Raw genomic sequence first — 12,394 nt, 5'->3', positions numbered from 1 at the left:
TTCCAGCCTGGCTATATTCTGCACTGCCATAGGCCAAAGCAGTTTCTTTATTAACCAATGGTAATAAGACATATTCACGGCATTCAGAGGGGAATCCACATCATTACTGGTTATTTTTTTCTCTAGCTTCTCTTACTTAGCATGATTCTTTCAAGACTCATTTTGGTTGTGCCAGGCATGGGTGCTTCATTCTTCTTTTGCCAAATGATATTCTAGTTTATGGTTAGAGCACATTTTTATATCTGTTTATTAGTTGGTACACATTTGTTTCTACCTGCTGGGTATAATGAACAATGCTGTTAATGTTCACTTACAGAATTTTAAAATATTTTATTTATGTATGTGGGCGTTTTGCCTACTTGTATGTCTTGTGTGCCTATGGAAGCCAGAAAAAGCCATCAGATCCTCTGGAACTAGAGTTATAGATGGTTGTGAGCCACTGTGTGGGTGCTGGGAACCAAACCCATGTTCTCTGGAAGAGCAGCCAGACTCTTAGCCACTGAGTCATCTCTCCAACCAACCCAAGCTTATAGCATAGTTTTTTTTTCCCAGACCAACTTTTTATTGAGCTTATGCAGCTAACAGACTTGTAAACAGTGCCAATTGACAAAGTTTTGCTGAAAACCACAGCTTGTGTCCATTAAACACACCTCTCTCCAGATTAAAAACAACAAAAACCCAAAGTAAACAAATACTGAAAGAATTAAAAGATACATCTTGAGTCTTCCAGGAAGGCAAAGTTAAAAAAAAAAATTAAGCCACATGGCTTATGGTCCCAGGCGCTCACCATGCTTAGAGTGTTGCTACTATTACCATATCTCCTCTTTACCAGTGGCTAGGAGCAGGGTCATCTTGGGCATGCTGCAAATACAGCATTTGCTGGTGTTGACATCCTCCTGGGGCTGTGGTGGCAGACTGCTGTGTCAGGAGCCCAATTCCTGGGAGCAGCAGGGGGTTCCAGGACCTCCAGTCAGCCCACACACCTCAGTGGGGTACTTTGCCATTTTTCTCCAGTGCAGTTCAGCATTGAGGTTGTCTACTCCCAGTCGGCAATAAAACCTGAACTGTTTTCCTCTTAGGTTCCACCCCGCTCCCCAACTTATGGGAGTAGTGGGACGGAATAGAGAGGATCACTGAGGGGGCAGGGGAATTCCCCGGGGATCTGTGACCTGGCCCTCTTGCAGGTTCTTCACCAGTTGTGCAAGCCAGCGTTTCGTGGTGGTGTCATCTTTTAGCACCTGGGCAAAGGTTGTGTCCTTCAGCTGGTCAGGGAGGCACTGTCTTAGTGCTTCGCATGCCCTGGGGTTATCTGAGAGTGGAAGGTAACATCTTACTACATGCTTCAACAGACGGGCAGACGGTTCTTTGGATAGCTGCAGGACCATTTTACCCAAGATCATGGCAACATGGGAAAAACGCTCATAAGTCTAACATATATAAGCCAAACCAGTGTCATCTAAGAGAATCTTCTGGAGGATGAATGTGGCAACCGTCTTAGAAAGCTCACTTCCAGATTCCATAATCCACAAACACAAAGGGATGATTTCTGTTGTCAATAAAAAGTTGATTACTTCTTGTTCGTCTGTTTTAACCAAGGCCCAATAACTCCAAGGCTGGTGAGCCGAAGATATTCAAAGGGACGAGTTTTGCTGACTGTGTGCAAAAAGGGGTACAAAAAAAGTGGGATGTGTGCTGTAAGAAAAGCCAACCTGGTCTCCGGGTGTGAGGCCACACATTGCATACTCTGTTAGACTGGTGTGCTGTCAGAGTTGGAGGGTTGATAGATGGATAAATATTTACAATTTCCTGCAAAAGTGCTGCAATAGTACCGAATGAATACCATAGCATGGGTGCAAGGTCAGGGACAGATTCTCGCTTCTTGCTTAGCTCCAGCAAAGCATTTTCCCTTGTTTCAGGACTGGACAGTTCATTGATCCACTGGTAGATCTTCTCTCTGTCCACTTGAGCCAGTGCAGTAAGCACAGGCGCTGCCGTCGCCAGGCTGTGCATGTTGAGTGGCCGCCGCTCTCCTCCTTCAGCCTGACGCGCCAAACCCGCCATCTGCCTCCGGTTCGCTCCTCCCCCTTCGCAGCCCTCTGACCTCTCACCTCTGACCCTCCACCCACTGAGCACTTTCCCACCTACTGGCCCTCGGCCTAGCTAATAGTTTCAGACACTTAAGATACAGGATCAAAATGACGTCTGCAACCTACTGGTCCTCATATTCCACTGGCATTGCAGGTATATCCCCAGAGGAGTGAGAACTCCGACTTTTCATAGCATAGTTTTTGTATGTGTATATTTCCATCTGCCTTTATTATATACTTAAGATTGACATTTCTGGGTTTTTTGGTAACTCTGTGTTTGAGGATTTGAGAGATTCTAGATATTTTTCAAGTGGCAGCCATGCATGAGGAGGCATTTGACTCCTTCAGTCCCCCGCCCCCAGTGCTGGGCATCTTATTTGTCGAGGTCACCCAGAAGGTGTGAAGTGCAGTCTTCCTTTTTGGATTTGCACTTCCTTGGTGACCAATGATGGTAACTTTCTTCGTGTTTGTTGTCCCACTGACATATTTTCTTTAGAAAACTGCCTCTGTCTATCATTTATTTTCTTGATGTTAGACAATCTGACTGGGGGTAAGATGGGATCTCAAAACAATCTTAATTTGCGATCCTCTGATAGTTGAGGATGACAAACACTCCAGATATTAAGAGCTGTCTCTTCAGTTCAGCCCATTTATTGACTGGATGGTTTGGTTTTATTCATTCATTTTTTTCTTTGTATATTCTAGACGTTGATCTCCCGTCTGATGTATGGTTCATCTTTCCCTCTAGTCTGTAAACTGTCTTCTGGTGATTGTTTCCTTGGTTATGAGAAGCCTTTTAATTGCATGTGGATTCTGTTTGTCAGTTCCAGGGGTTGTTTCTTGTGTCAATGGAGCTCCTTTAAGAAACTCATTGCCATGGCCATACTGTGAAATACTCTCCCCTAATAGTTTCAGGTCTTCTATCGGTGTGCCTTTGGTCTATTTAGAATTCATTTTTGTTTGTGTCAAGAGACACAGAGATAATTTCATTTTTCTACATGTGGATATCTAGAGTTTTCTGCTCCATTTACTAAAGATGTGTGCTTTTTTTTTAATATTTATTTATTTATTATGTATACAATATTTTGTCTGTGTGTACGCCTGCAGGCCAGAAGAGGGCACCAGACCCCATTACAGATGGTTGTGAGCCACCATGTGGTTGCCGGGAATTGAACTCAGGACCTTTTGAAGAGCAGGCAATGCTCTTAACCTCTGAGCCATCTCTCCAGCCCGTGTGCTTTTTTTTTTAAAAAAAAACTTTTTTTTGCTTTTGAAATTTTTTTGTCAAAATCAAGTGGCTGTAACTGAATTTACTTCCAGGTCTTCTTTCCAGTGGCCTGCACACCTGTTTTTGTTATTATGGTTCTGTAGCATAATTTGAGGTCAGGTATTGTGATGTCTACAAAATGAGTCTTAAAAGATAACCAATTAAACCATCATGGTGCACATGCATGGGCATAGTGTTTGTGGGAGGGTACACATGCTGCCACTCCTGTGTGGAGGTCAGAGGATGACTTTTGTGGCATTTCTTACCCTCTCCCCCTTTGCATGGGTTCTGTAGACTAAACTTGGGTCATCTTGCCTCTTCAGAAAGCTCCTTTGCCTGTTGGGCTACCTTGCTAGCTCAGCATTGATCTTTCTTTTTTTTTTTTTTCATGCTATCCTCTAGATTTATCTTAGAAACTTCCATAAGGACATGTAGATTCTGAGTGAGATGACGCGGGGCCTGTGGATCCATCAATCTAGTACTATTACCGTTTTATCATTGAGCTCTCAACCCAAGAAGGTAGTAGCCTCGCCCGCTACTTCAAATATCCTTTAACTTCTGCCGACAATGGTTCGTAATTATAGAGTGTAAGGTGTTCATTGTGTTTCCTAAGGAAATGGTATGTTAATGTTAACTAGAGTAATTAAAATCTTCTGTGTAGCTCACAGCTTTAATCCCAGTCCTGGGGAGGCAGAGGCAGCCAGACATTTGTGAGTTCAAGCCCAGTCTGGCCTAGAGAGTGAGTTCTAGGACAGTCAGAGTGGTTATACAGAAAAACCCTGTCTTGAGAAGCAACAACAACAACAACGACAAAAACCAAAACACTTCTATGCACAAGATTATGTCATCTGTGACTATACAGTTTTACTTCTTCCTTTCCAGTTGGGTCTCACCCCTTTCAACTTCTATCATCGTTGCCCTGGCTAGGCTCCTAGTGTAGCACTGAATGACAGTGCCAAGAGTCAACACCCATGTCTGATCTCTGCGGTGCCCCGTTGGTCTTCATACGTCTCCTCCACCAGGCTATGAAAGTTCCCAAGATCCCCGTGTTGCTGAGTGTCATCATTGTGAAATAGTATCAGATTTTTGTCAAACGTTTTTCCTTTATCTATGGCAAAGATTGTGTGGGTTATGGCTTCTATACTATTGCTGTTTTGTTACTAAGTTGTAGTGGCCTTTCTTACCTGTAGCCATATTTGCGGCATGCCCCGAGGACCAGGGATTTGCCATGTCCCACCTGCACCATTGACAAGGGCTTCTCTGAGGAGCAGGGCAGTAGAGTCCCTCACACACATGCTGGCTGTGGATCTCTCGGTCCTTTCTGTAGGTACCACGTATTTCTGGTAGTTGTGGTGTGGAGGAAGACACCCTCACAGGAAAGACCTGGAGGTGTGTTTTTAGTACCAGCTTGCTAATAACAGGCATTATGAAACCAGGTAGGGGGTCCGTGAGACAGGGGTTCTCTGCATTGCCCTGGCTATCCTGGAACCCATTCTGTAGACCAGGAAGGCCTCAAACTCAGAGATCCACCTGCCTCTTTCTCCTGAGAGCTGGAATTAAAGGCACATGGCTCTACGTTGGGCACCAATTCTTTTCCAATGTCAAAATATGTGGGGTTCAGATTCAGTGTGTAGTCAAATGATATGAGTTTTTTTTGAAAAGGCTGTTTGACTTCTGCTACCCAGAAAACCACATCCAGGCAAAGGAGAAGGCCCACTTGTGATGATCAGGGACCAAATGGGTCTGAGTAGCCATTCGCTCCCATGCTTGCCTGTGTCAGACTGTGCTTCTCAGCAGCTAGTGGGGCTTTCAGAGGATCATCGCATCATGTCCTGGTTGCACAGCAGGGCAATGTGGTGTGAGTCAGTGCTGGAGACTGCGGTGCTTGCTTCTGACACCAAACATTTAAAAAAAAAAGAATTTTCTTTGTGTGTGTGTGTTCGCATACATGTGTGCAAGTGCCCATGGAGGCCAGAAGAGGGCGCTGGATCCTCTGGAGCTGGAGCTACAGGTAGGTGGGTGTGAGCCACTCAGTGAGAATCCTGGGAACTGAGCTCCTGTTGTTTGCTAGAACATCGAGTGCTCTTTACTACTGAGCCACCTCGGCTTCTTCCCCCAAGCCCATGATGGCAAATTTCCAGTTGATTTTGATTTTACTGACCCGTTTCTTAAGGAAGCTGGCACGCTGCCACGTGCTGGGAACTACATGGATGTGACATACTCTGTATCTCATGTGCCCTCCAGGGATTTCAGTCTCTGTGTCTGTGGCATCAGTGTTAGCATTGACTCAAACCATGAACACAAAACAAAAAGCAGCTTCAGGCTAAGACTAGAGCAATGGAGTGAAGGAAAAGGGAGACACAATAACATTCCCCTGGTGGGTTGATGGGCTGGAAAAGCGTGCAGAAGGCGAGTGAAGGCATTTTTTGGAACTGTGGTGCCTGAGGGCCAAGAATGACAAGTAGTATTGGAGAACTGGGAAGGCTGCTTAGGTGCAGAACAGTGTCTGCTGCAGGGACCTGGGCAGTGGGCTTACTGGGTTGTAAAGCTAGTAGGAAAAGAGGTGGGCAAAGGCTAGCAGGCCCCAGGGAACACGACACCCCAGCTTCTCCCAGCTAACCCAGGCACCTTTCCTCCTCAGATGGTGGCATCGCACGCCTCCGAGTATATGGTACTGGACAGAGGGACTGGACTTCTTCGGACTCCAAGGAACCTGTAGACCTGGTGGCCATTGCTTTTGGGGGAGTCTGTATAGGATTTAGTAACGCACACTTTGGACATCCAAATAATATGATAGGTGAGAGGGCGACCCAGGCGCCAGCGTCCGTGTCGAAGACTGCATTGCAAGCTGGGCGTGGCCAGAATGATGCCCAAGGTGGGGGTGGGGACTCTAGCAGGGAATGGGCGTAACTAGATGTCTTCTTCATATGGGGTGGGTCAGCAAGAGTCATGATCCGTCTTAATTTTTGCCTAAGTAGTTGCTCTAAAGAAAAAAAAAATCAGTCAATTTCACGGCTGTGAATTCACTGAAATATCAACTCTATTGAAATTAACTTATGTAGTGATACTTAGGATTATGGGATGTGAAATTTAATGACAGCAAATCCATTCCCACAGTCACATTAAATCAATGATTGTTCCAGTAACCCCAGCTATTTCTTGTAGGTGTCGGCCAGCCCAAGTCCATGGCAGATGGCTGGGAAACAGCCAGGAGGCTGGACAGACCCCCCGTGTTAGAAGTAAGACTAGCAACAATGGCAGTTTTGAGTTTTTCTAGAAAATGCTTAAAAATACTTCTTTCAATTTATATCGAGGAAAAGTGCACTTCTTTATGGATTCTCTTGAGCCGGGTGTAATGTGCTTGTCTGTAATTCCAGCACTGGGGAGGTAGAGGCAGGAGGATCAGGAGTTCAAAGCTAGCCTTGGTTACTTTTGGTACTGGTTTTAACTGACAACTTGATGCAACCTAGAATCAGTTGAGAAGAGAATCTTATCCAGACCTGATTGGCCAGTGGGCATGTCTGTGGGGTGCCTGTCTTGATTATTAATTGATGGAGGAGGACCCAGAATGTGTGGGTAGCACCATTCCCTGGTTTGGGTCCCTGGGTCCTATAAGAGTAGAGAAGGGTAGAACACTGAACAAGTAGACAGCATGGCTGCTTTTGTTTCTCTCTGCTGTTGAGTGTGGATGGATGTGATGTGGCTACCTGATGGAGCTTCTGCCTTGACTTCCCCAGGTGATGGATGCTGACTTGGGGTTGCCAGCCCCCTATACCCTGTCCCCACTATACCCTGTCCCCTTCCCTTGACTTCCTGAGATGAAGATGATGACTTGGGATTGTCACCCCACTATACCCTGTCCTCTTCCTTTGTATTGCTCAGAATGTTATAGCAACAGAAACAGAACCAGGGAAGCCATATGGAGTTCTAGGCTATCCTGGGCTACATAAGATCTCGTGTTTCAGAACACAAGCAGACAGAACACTCCAAAGCAAAACCAGCAAACAGCTAATCCATGGTCTATGTTTTTATTACTATTTTCTACATTTTTTTTTCAAATTTCCTACTGTATTTCCACTATTCTACCTGGTGTGGTATTACACTAAATTTTACCAGAAGACTAAACATGCCTTGTTGGCTGTTCTAGTCAAAAAATTTTTTTTAATGTTCCATTTATTTACTAAAGAAAGAAAAAAATCTAAAGTTCACTTTCTCTTTTTAATTAATAATTAATTAATTACTAATTAAACATTAATCGTTAACATAGGCTTCCTCCCTCCACCATGTAGCTCTGGGGGAATTGAACTCAGGCCTGGTAGCATCTTCATCTCCCACGTCATCTTGCTGGACCCCGAGAATCTACAGATTAAAGATACAAGAGATGGGTGAATCTGTTAGAAAACCTGGAGGAAACACTGGTTTCATAATTTCTAAGGTCCATGTTCCCTAGGGTGAGATGGGCTAAGTGAGCCTGTGACCCATAGAGGACGTTAGAGCCAATTCAACAGTTCAATCAAATCTCTATCCAACCAAACCAAAACCCATATTTTTTGTGGACCCCATTGAAAACTTACAACTGCTCCTGTCTCTGGGGTCTGATTTCCTGCCATCAGTCCTTCCTGCTATAAACAGACCCCTCCTTCTGGAAAAGCAAGGCTTGGAGGCTAATCATCTTCAGAATAGGTGATAACTAGGAAAGCCCTTGCTTTGGAAGGTCAGACAATTTAGAGGACCCACGGGCTAAGTAGATCAGCATCTTTTTATTTATTTATTTATTTATTTTAATTTTTTATTTTTTTATTGAAAAAAATTTCCGCCTCCTCCCAGTCTCCCACTCCTCCCCCCCTCTCCCCATTCCTCTCCCCCTCCCCCCACTCCTCTCCCCTTCCCTCTCCAGTCTGAAGAGCAGTCAGGGTTCCCTGCCCTGTGGAAAGTCTAAAGTCCTCCCCCCTCCATCCTGGTCTAGGAAGGTGAACATCCAAACTGGCTAAGCTCCCACAAAGCCAGAACATGAAGTAGGATCAAAACCCAGCAGCCTTCATTGTCCGCCATATTCAGAGAGTCCCGTTTTATCCCATGCTTTTTCAGTCACAGTCCAGCTGGCCTTGGTGAGCTCCCAATAGATCAGCCCCTCTGTCTCCGTGGGTAGGTGCACCCCTTGTGGTCCTGACTTCTTTGCTCATGTTCTCCCTCCTTCTGCTCCTCATTGGGACATTGGGAGTAGATCAGCATCTTTGTGTCTGGAGTCCTCTTCATGAACTTATTACTAACAGAAATTGTACCGTGTGTGTGTGTGTGTGTGTATGTTTTTGTGTATGTGTGTATGTGTGTGTGTTGATTGGGTCTCAGGTAGCCAGGCTGACCTTGAACTCCTGACCTTCCGGGTTCTTTCTCTCAAGTGCTGAGATTACTGATGTGTACTACGGCACCACACTTGGCTTGCTTGCAGTAAGCACCGTATGAGATGTCAGCTCCTCCTGCCTGTGTTTAGGTTGGCTGTCTTGAATCCAAGTTGACTTATGATTTTGTTTATTTTGAATTCCAGAGTGATGAGAACGGCCTTCTCCAGATCCCCGGTAGTGAGTGGGCAGTGTTCCGACTGGCACATCCTGGAGTCATCACTCAAATTGAAATTGATACCAGATACTATATAGGTAAGCCTCAGGCAGACCCCTACGGCTGGTGTGTCTGCTCTATAGGGCCTGTGGGAGTCCGCTGAGCTGCTGGTCTTTCCATTTAGCCATGCAGCTTTGGGAGGATCATTCTAATTCTGTCACCCAGTGTCTCTTGAGAAGTCCTAGTTGGCTGGTTGGCTCATCTTATTGAAAGCCACGCAAAGGAGGAGCTAGCAGCTCTAGGACAGAGCTTGTCTCCACTCTCCAGCCCGTGACCCACATGAAATTCCAGGTGACTGTGAGGCAGGCTCCCCTTGGAAGGTGCAAAGAGCTTGTGAGAAAGACAGACAGGGGATCCGGTAGTAAAAAGAATCTGGACAGCAGCCGGGTTAGTCTGTACTTGGTTTCTTATGAAATATTTATGTTGCCACTATATTAAGAGAACGGAAGATGTTACAGAAGTGTCTGTTAGGTGATCAAGGGATCAAAGGGTTGGGCATATCATGATTGTTTAGCTGTCTTTTAACAGATGGTGACAGTTTCTATTCATATTTTGAATGGTTAGTTTTTTGAATGACTTCCACATCATGATTTTTAATATTGATTACATGAAGGTTCAGTAATAGAATAAGGTCAGGTTCCTTAGTGGGTATTTTCAAAACTTTGATATTTTTAACTCCCTTTTGACTGACTGTAGTTTATTTATTTAGCCTGGTGGGGTGTGTGTATGTGCGCAAGTGCATGTGTGTGTGTGTGTGTGTGTGTGTGTGTGTATGTGTGTGTGCAGTTGTATGGGGGCCAGAGGTTGGTGCTACATGGAAAGACCTCATTGGAGATTGCAAAGCTTATCCTGAGGGGCAGCTGACATGCCAGCTCTTTTGCATATGCTTGAAGTTTAATGGCATCTTTAGTTCCAGTTCTCTTCATGACTGGTATGGGATAACCTGTTTTCTTTTTTTTTTTTTTTTTTTTTTTAAATAATTTTTTTTTATTAAGAAAAGAAGAAAAAAAAAACATAAACAAAAAACAAGTTTCCACCTCCTCCCAGCCTCCCATTTCCCTCCCCCTCCTCCCACCCTTCTCCCCCTCCTCCCACCCTTCTACCCCTCCCCCCACTCCTCTCCCCCTCCCTCTCCAGTCCACAGAGCAGTCCAGGTTCCCTGCCCTGTGGTAAGTCCTAGGTCCTCCCCCCTCCGTCCATATCTAGGAAGGTGAACATCCAAACTGGCTAGGCTTCCACAAAGCCAGCACATTAAGTAGGATCAAAACCCCGTGCCATTGTCCTTGGCGTCTCATCAGCCCTCATTGTTCGCCATGTTCAGAGAGTCCGGTTTTATCCCATGCTTTTTCGGTCACAGTCCAGCTGGCCTTGGTGAGCTCCCAGTAGATCAGCTCCACTGTCTCAGTGGGTGGGTGCACGCCTCGTGGTCCCGACTTCTTTGCTCATGTTCTCCCTCCTTCTGCTCCTCATTGGGACCTTGAGAGCTCAGTCCAGTGCTCCAGTGTGGGTCTGTCTCTGTCTCCATCCATCACCAGATGAAGGTTCTATGATGATATGCAAGATATTCGTCAGTATTGCTCTCGGATAGGGTCATTTCAGGTTCCCAATCCTCAGCTACCCAAGGAACTAACTGGGAACCTCATGTTGGGCACTTGGGAGCCCCTCTAGGGTCAAATCTCTTGCTCACCCTAAAGTGGTTCCCTTAACTAAGAATTGAGGTTCCGTGCTCCCCTATCCACCTTTCCTTTATCCCAATTCTCCTGATTCCCCAAATCCCCCCTCCTTCCCTTCTACCTTTTCTCTCCCCATCTCCCCTTACCCCCATCCCACCCCACCCCCAAGATCCTAATTTTCTCCCCGGCAATTGGGTCTACTTCCCTTAGCCAAGAGGATAACTATATGTTTTTCCTTGGGTTCACCTTCTTACTTAGCTTCTTTAGGTTCACCTATTGTAGACTCCGTGGCGCTAATTTATGGCTAGAAACCAATTATGAGCGAGTACATCCCATGTTCATCTTTTTGGGTCTGGGACACCTCACTCAGGATAGTGTTTTCTATTTCCATCCATTTGCCTGCAAAATTCGAGAAGTCATTGTTTTTTACCGCAGCGTAGTACTCTAGCGTGTATATATTCCATACTTTCTTCATCCATTCTTCCATTGAAGGGCATCTAGGTTGTTTCCAGGTTCTGGCTATTACAAATAATACAGCTATGAACATAGTTGAACAAATGCTTTTGTCATATGATAGAGCATCTCTTGGGTATATTCCCAGGAGTGGTATTGCTGGGTCCAGGGGTAAGTTGATCCCGAATTTCCTGAGAAACCGAAACACTGACTTCCACAGTGGTTGCACAAGATGGCATTCCCACCAGCAATGGATGAGGGTACCCGTTCCTCCACAGCCTCTCCAGCAAAGGTTATCCTTGGTGTTTTTGACTTTAGCCATTCTGACAGGTGTAAGATGATATCTCAAAGTTGTTTTGATTTGCATTTCCCTGATTGCTAAGGAAGTTGAGCACGACTTTAAGTGTCTTTTGGCCATTTGAACTTCCTCTGCTGAGAATTCTCTGTTCAGTTCAGTGCCCCATTTTTTAATTGGGTTAATTAGCATTTTAAAGTCTAGTTTCTTGAGTTCCTTATATATTTTGGAGATCAGACCTTTGTCTGTTGTGGGGTTGGTGAAGATCTTCTCCCAATCAGTAGGTTGCCTTTGTGTCTTATTGACTATGTCCTTTGCTTTACAGAAGCTTCTCAGTTTAAGTAGGTCCCAATTATTCAATGTTGCCCTTAATGTCTGTGCTTCTGGGGTTATACATAGGAAGCGATCTCCTGTGCCCAGCTCCTGTAGGGTACTTCCCACTTTCTCTTCTATCAGGTTCAGTGTGTTCGGGCTGATATTGAGGTCTTTAATCCATTTGGACTTGAGTTTTGTGCACGGTGATAGATAAGGGTCTATTTTCATTCTTCTACAAGATGACATCCAGTTGTGCCAGCACCATTTGTTGAAGATGCTTTCTTTCTTCCATTTTATACTTTTAGCTCCTTTATCGAAAATCAGGTGTTCATAGGTTTGTGGGATAAAATCCGGGTCTTCTATACGATTCCATTGGTCGACTTCTCTGTTTTTATGCCAGTACCACACTGTTTTCATTACTGTAGCTCTGTAATAGAGTTTGAAGTCAGGGATGGTAATGCCTCCAGAAGATCCTTTATTGTATAGGATTGTTTTGGCTATCCTGGGTTTTTTGTTTTTCCATATAAAGTTGATTATTGTCCTCTCCAGATCTGTGAAGAATTTTGATGGGATCTTGATGGGGATTGCATTGAATCTATAAATAGCCTTTGGTAGAATTGCCATTTTTACTATGTTGATCCTACCAATCCAAGAGCAAGGGAGGTCCATCCATTTTTTGGTATCCTCT

At 44.9% G+C, this 12,394-nt stretch overlaps 1 protein-coding gene and 1 pseudogene across 1 annotated transcript in view; one reads left to right on the top strand and one right to left on the bottom strand.

Moving 5' to 3' along the window:
- Allc (allantoicase) overlaps window positions 1–12,394 on the top strand; it is a 39,476-nt gene that overhangs the window by 17,852 nt on the left and 9,230 nt on the right. The window contains exons 8-10 of the mRNA XM_041630465.1: window positions 5,996–6,151; window positions 6,520–6,593; window positions 8,900–9,008. Coding sequence (XP_041486399.1) covers window positions 5,996–6,151; window positions 6,520–6,593; window positions 8,900–9,008 — 339 coding nt within the window. The remainder of the gene's footprint in view (window positions 1–5,995; window positions 6,152–6,519; window positions 6,594–8,899; window positions 9,009–12,394) is intronic.
- LOC121432475 lies at window positions 1,092–2,010 on the bottom strand (annotated as a pseudogene).

This window comes from Microtus oregoni, unplaced genomic scaffold, assembly GCF_018167655.1.
Source record: "Microtus oregoni isolate MIOR12 unplaced genomic scaffold, Mior012 000034F_ref0000314, whole genome shotgun sequence".
NCBI lineage: Eukaryota > Metazoa > Chordata > Mammalia > Rodentia > Cricetidae > Microtus > Microtus oregoni.
Note: the sequence above shows the minus strand (reverse complement) of the source record. Positions and strands in the feature narration are given on the sequence as shown.